The 6000-nt window shown below is 45.9% G+C and overlaps 1 protein-coding gene across 4 annotated transcripts in view; it reads left to right on the plus strand.

Moving 5' to 3' along the window:
• TM6SF1 (transmembrane 6 superfamily member 1) overlaps nucleotides 1-5791 on the plus strand; it is a 28834-nt gene extending 23043 nt beyond the window's left edge. For 3 of the 4 annotated variants that reach the window (XM_036306277.1, XM_036306278.1, XM_036306279.1), the window contains one exon: nucleotides 4913-5791. In XM_036306277.1, coding sequence (XP_036162170.1) covers nucleotides 4913-5104 — 192 coding nt within the window. In that variant the 3' untranslated portion in view covers nucleotides 5105-5791. The remainder of the gene's footprint in view (nucleotides 1-4912) is intronic. The other variant, XR_004967166.1, reaches the window with a different exon arrangement.
• Nucleotides 5792-6000: the final 209 nt, after the last annotated feature.

The following is a 6000-nucleotide window of genomic DNA, read 5'->3' on the forward strand; positions in this document are numbered from 1 at the left end:
GTGGGGTTTGTCCACCGCCACAGAGGCAGCAGGTGGCCCCGTTGTTTACAGTGCCATTTGCCAGTCTCTCAACACCACGGCCACCAAAGAGAACTGAGAGCTGTTAACTTTAAGATGTCATTCTAAATTTGAGATTTTGGAATTCCACTGTACTATCCTAGACAGAACCAGAGGGACTAGTTTTATTTATTTTTTCTTGATTTCAGAGAGGAAGGGAGAGGGAGAGAGAGAGATAGAAACATCAATGATGAGAGAGAATCATTGACTGGCTGCCTCCTGCACACCCCCTACTGGGGATCGAGCCTGCAACCTGGGCATGTGCCCTTGACCGGGAATCGAACCGTGACCTCCTGGTTCATAGGTCCATGCTCAACCACTGAGCCAGGCCGTCAGGGCCAGAGGGGCTCATTTTAAAGGGTCTGCTCCTGGGAAGCAGAACCTGTCATTCTGCTCCTCCCCCTGCTGTCAGCCCCGCCCCGGGCTCCAGTAGGTGCTCACTGAACTGCGAACGGAACTAGCTATGGAATGACTTCATCACACAAAGTGCATTTTTACGCAATAACAACCAGCCAAACAACTGGCTCTTATGAGCAAGGAAGAAAATGAAGTCATTGTACCTTTTATTTTCTTACTGTCGGTAAAAGAGCCAAATGAACTTACCTTTTAAAATGATCGTCTTCATCTTGCTCTTTTCAAGCAAGCTTAAGAATGAGGTTCCCGCCGAACCGTTTGGCTCAGTGGATAGAGCGTCGGCCTGCGGACTCAAGGGTCCCGGGTTCGATTCCGGTCAAGGGCATGTACCCTGGTTGCGGGCACATCCCCAGTGGGGGGCGTGCAGGAGGCAGCTGATCGATCTCTCTCATTGATGTTTCTAACTCTCTATCCCTCTCCCTTCTTCTCTGTAAAAAATCAATAAAATATATTAAAAAAAAGAAAAAAAGAATGAGGTTCCTCCAGAAACTCTAGGCCAGTGGTTCTCAACCTTCTGGCCCTTTAAATACAGTTCCTCATGTTGTGACCCAACCATAAAATTATTTTCGTGGCTACTTCATAACTGTCATGTTGCTGTTATGAATCGTCATGTAAATATCTGATATGCAGGCTGGTCTTAGGCGGGTCTCAACCCACAGGTTGAGAACTGCTGCTCTAGGCTTAGCCAGTTAATTGGATCACAGCCAAGTCACTATGATGGCAACAAGACTACTAGAATTTACAGGGTTGGAAAGGCGACTTCCCATCCAAGGTACTTTGTAGGAGCTTAACTCGTGGTATAATTCTTCACACCTCCTATTCCCTCCCCTTTTACATCTAGCCAATCATTAGGTCTGCTTAGCGCTGTCTCAAGAGTAATTCTCGAACCCAACACCTCTTCTTTTTATTCCCTAATCCTCATCCGAGGATATATTTTCATTGATTTTTAGGGAGAGTGGGAGAGAGAGGGAAAGACAGACAGAAACATCGACATGAAAAACACATCCATTGGTTGCCTCCTGCACAAACCCTGCCCAGGGTCCGGGCGAGGGGTGGGGGTGGGGAGGCGCTGCAACCGAGGTCCGTGCCCTTGACTGGAATGGAACCTGGGACCCTTCGGCCGGCCAACGCCCTATCCACTGAGCCAGGCCAGCTAGGGTGCGATTACTGTTTTTATTGTCAGACGTTCCAGTAAGAGTCTGGAGGGGAAATGCCTTGTGTGACCCTGGAGGTTCATTTACTGATCTGCAGCGGTGAATATTGTGTCTCTTTCCCTAAAACTCGTGAACCAGGAAAAAGTTTTGGGACAGCCTCACAATGGGTTTGGCAGGGAGCCCGGCGTGCCATCCAGTTAACACACTCAGGGCCACGGGAGCAGGAACGGATCCAGGCAGCCAGGCCACGCCCTTCCCACCGGGGCCTTGGGACTCCCATTCCCTGGCCAGGCAGATGCCTTGCCCTTCCTCACCAACGGGTCTGGAGGCTGCTCCGTGGAGACTTTGATTGTAAAGAGTTGACTCTACTGGAGGTGAATTGTAAAGGGTGTCCCAAAATTCACGCAAGAAGTAATCTTGATAGAAAACACAGGTTTATAATTAAAAATTGTAAATTTTTTGATTCATAAAGTATACAGTATAGGGTTATGTATGGAATAGCATATCGGGTAAATGGCCTCCACGGCACAAAAAACTGGATTATCATGTCGCAGTAGCGAGCACCATTAACTGTTATTTCCTGAGCAGCGCATTTCGGTCATGGAAAATTTCAACAAAAGAGTGCATATGTGCCAGCAAAGCCGTGGAGGCCACTTACCCGATACGCTATTCCATACATAACCCTATACTGTATACTTTATGAATCAATAAAAAATTTACAATTTTTAATGATAAATCTGTGTTTTCTATTAAGATTACTTCTTGCGTGAATTTTGGGACACCCTTTATAAGCTTTTTCCTTTATGGAAACCTGTAAGAAACACCTCACAAATGATCAGGTGAGACGCTCAGCCTCACATCTCCGCATTTTGGAGAAATGCTTTGTGGAAGCTTTAAGGGTTTTGACAGTTGCGAGACCAGGACTGTAGAACGTTTATTGAGCTCTCACAATGCGACGGGTGCCACACGGAACATGAGACACAGGACCTGCCCAGCGGGCTTACGCTCTAAGGACATGACTGTTTCCTGCTGCCGCTGGGAGCGTGCTGTTGGGGACAGTGAGGTATTAGCCGCACTGTTGGTGCAGGAGAGGAGCCGACGGCCTCGCCTCCTGCGGGTTTCCCTCCGCAGCTGGGCATGACCCCTCGTATTACCCATGCTCTCCACGATGGTTGGCACGTCCCCAATTTGGTGATCTTTGTGGCGCGTACAGTGCAAGCGTCTATAAAGACAGAGACACCAAACCCGTGTTTCAGAAAATCAGGGTTTGAATCTGGCCTCAGGTACAGAAGACAAAGTTTGGTTATGTATTCAGACAGTTACTGAAAACAGGCTCTTGGGAAACACAGTGCCGGGGGCCGAGCTCCGGTTCCGGGTCCCAGAATGTCCACAGCAGCGGCCCCGCGCATGCCCTGGGCTCTCAGGGTCTCCTGGCTTCAGAGCCCAGAGATGAATGAAACCCAGCTGACCACTTGCTGGGTTCGGCCTGGAGTCTGCCGCTGGGGAGGTGTGTGTGGGGGGCAGAGCTCTCTCAGAGCCTCACGGGTCACAATGCAGGGGTGTCCTTGACAGAAGGAAAGTTGAACCAGAGGCCCCCCCAGAATGTAGCGGGAATTCGTGATGACGTCCCTGATACAGACCCATACGCACGCTGCTGAAGGAAGCTGGTCTGTTTCTTATGCATGAGGTCTAGGGCTCAGTAACACCTTTATCTGTTAGCCACTGGGCAGAAGAAACAGATTTCGTAGGGAAGGAAAGAGAAGACAACGTATGTGTATTTAAAGCAGGTTAGTTTTTCACTGTCGCTTCCGTGCCTTCTTTCGAGTGTAACGTCTTTTGTCTCTTCGCTTTGATCCTGATGAATCATCCACCGCTTACTACATTCAGATCCCCAGCTCTTTATCCACGTGCACCTTGCATTTCAGTGAGATATGAAACTGAAATGCAGACTCCACGACTGCCTTTTGTAATGATACCGGGATCCCGAGGAAATCTCGCAGAAGCCTTTTTCTAACAGTTTTCCCCTGTTCTTATGAAAAGCATCAACAAAAGACGGCCCAGCACATTCTGCTGTGTGTTCTGAACAAGCACAGGGGTACAAGCGGGAAGTGCTGGCCTTTCCATTCTGTACAATTGGATTTGAAAAGGTCGCCTGCGCGTACCCCGGCCATTTTACAGAGCGCACCCCTACCCCTACCCCACCCCATGCTGGTAACAACCCCAGCTCGCAAAACAAACCTTGGCGTTTTTTAAGTTGCACAAGAAACAAATACAGGAATAAATAAACCAGCAAAAAAATACATAATCAAGGGCTTGAGCTTTTTGCTCTAGGGATAAAAGACTGATACAGGAAACCGAGGTCCCCAGTGCTGCTTTTTAAATAGTTATGTCAAAAATCTTTTTGGTTTCTCAATTCCGTATTTTCTTCTTCTTTTTTTTTTTTGGTTAATCCTCACTTGAGGATATTTTCCCATTGATTTTTAGAGAGAGGGAGAGAAAGAGAGAAACATCAATATGAGAGAGACACATCGATGGGTTGCCTCCTGCACGCACCCCGACCAGGGCGGGGGAACCTGCAAGCAAGGTACGTGCCCTTGACCGGAATCGAACCCAGGACTCTTCAGTCCGTGGGCTGACGCTCTATCCACTGAGCCAAACCGGCCAGGGCTGTACTTTCTTCATTTTTATGCGAACACATTTTGTGAGCCATGACCGAGTCTCATGATAGGATCCTCAGAATGCAAATCAGAAAGCAAAAAGAAGTCACCTGAGATTTTATTCCGATTTTTTCTGTTACACTGACCTACTGATGTTTGTTAGCGATGGGGCCCTAGGTGGGTCATACAACAGCTGGTATGCTAAAGCCACGCTAAAGAAGGTACACTTTATTTGAACAGTTCCGTCCAGACCAGCCCTACATTCAGTGACATATTCAAGACTACGGATTGGTCAAAAGCACTAGTCCTTTAGGGCATAGAGCAGGGGTGGGCAAACTTTTTGACTCGAGGGCCACAATGGGTTCTTAAACTGGACCGGAGGGCCGGAACAAAAGCATGGATGGAGTGTTTGTGTGAACCAATATAAATTCAAAGTAAACATCATGACATAAAAGGGTACGGTCTTTTTTTTCAATAGTTTTATTCATTTCAAACGGGCCAGATCCGGCCCGTGGGCCGTAGTTTGCCCACGGCTGGCATAGAGACATGGTCTGAAGGAATGAGTCAGAACTCGTCGGGCATCCAGCTGGTCACAAAATTCATGCTTCCCCCTTTTCTTTCACGCCACAGGCTCAGTTTTCTCACATCGGTGCTTCCCTTCACGCGAGAACCGCTTACATCCACAGGGTCCCCGAGGAAGCAAAGATCCTCTTTCTAGCGTTCAACATAGCCTATGGAGCCCTTCCTCAGCTCCTGGCCTATCGCTGCGTCTACAAGCCGGAGTTCTTCCTCAAAGCAAAGGCAGAGGAGAAGGCTGAATGAAAACATGACTTCCTGTGGCCCTTGTCGAGATGGCGGGATTTTGATTCCCTGGTCCTGGGGTTTCGTCTCATTCCACTCCCTTCCCCTACACCAACACTGTTCTGCACTGAGTATGTGAGCTATCTGTGGGACTGCGTGGGTCAATTTCTTTTTTCTTTTTATTTTTTTTGAAGGAAAGCTGAAGTTGTTGAGAGAAACAGTTTGTTTAAAGAAATTTATTCAAAAATTTATTGTGAGAAAACTTGACCGTCTCAATGTTCTGTTTGCGCATACGGAGTGTATGTGTGAAAAATAACTATTTAGCTCCTAACAACAGTGAGCATGGAAACAAAACTACTCAAAAGTGAATATGCTTTATGCGTATTAAAAATTCAAAAAAGCAAATTGAGATTGGAGAAATATTTTTGCATATAAGATGTCTATGCTTCATTATCAACATCAATATATAAAAGGCAAGTTACCAGCGTATTTTACAATGCTACTTGACAAATGTTTTCCCAGGGGAAGTATATTATTTACTGTTGTTTTAACAACTGCTTTTACTAAAATGTTTTGGTGAGTTTAAACAGCTAAGGAGGGATCGATAACTTTATTATTATCCTTAATGGAATACTTGTTTAACTGGTGAAAGGAGAGATTTCTATTGTATTTCTGTGTATATTTTTAATAAAATTATTTTTGACCTTTTATGATGACAAATCTTATTTAATGTGAAACATTTTTTTCATACGGTTTTGTAGTTTATTTTAAAAATCTGTCATTTATATGTTCCAATTTAAAATGCCACCTACATTCTCCTTATGCCTTAGTGTCAGCAATGAAGAGGTCGTGTGATGAATCAAACTTCATTAATTTTAAACTCAATTAAAATACTCAAAATTAAAAAGACCTTTAAA

Source organism: Myotis myotis, unplaced genomic scaffold, assembly GCF_014108235.1.
Source record: "Myotis myotis isolate mMyoMyo1 unplaced genomic scaffold, mMyoMyo1.p scaffold_m19_p_40, whole genome shotgun sequence".
NCBI classification, from domain to species: domain Eukaryota; kingdom Metazoa; phylum Chordata; class Mammalia; order Chiroptera; family Vespertilionidae; genus Myotis; species Myotis myotis.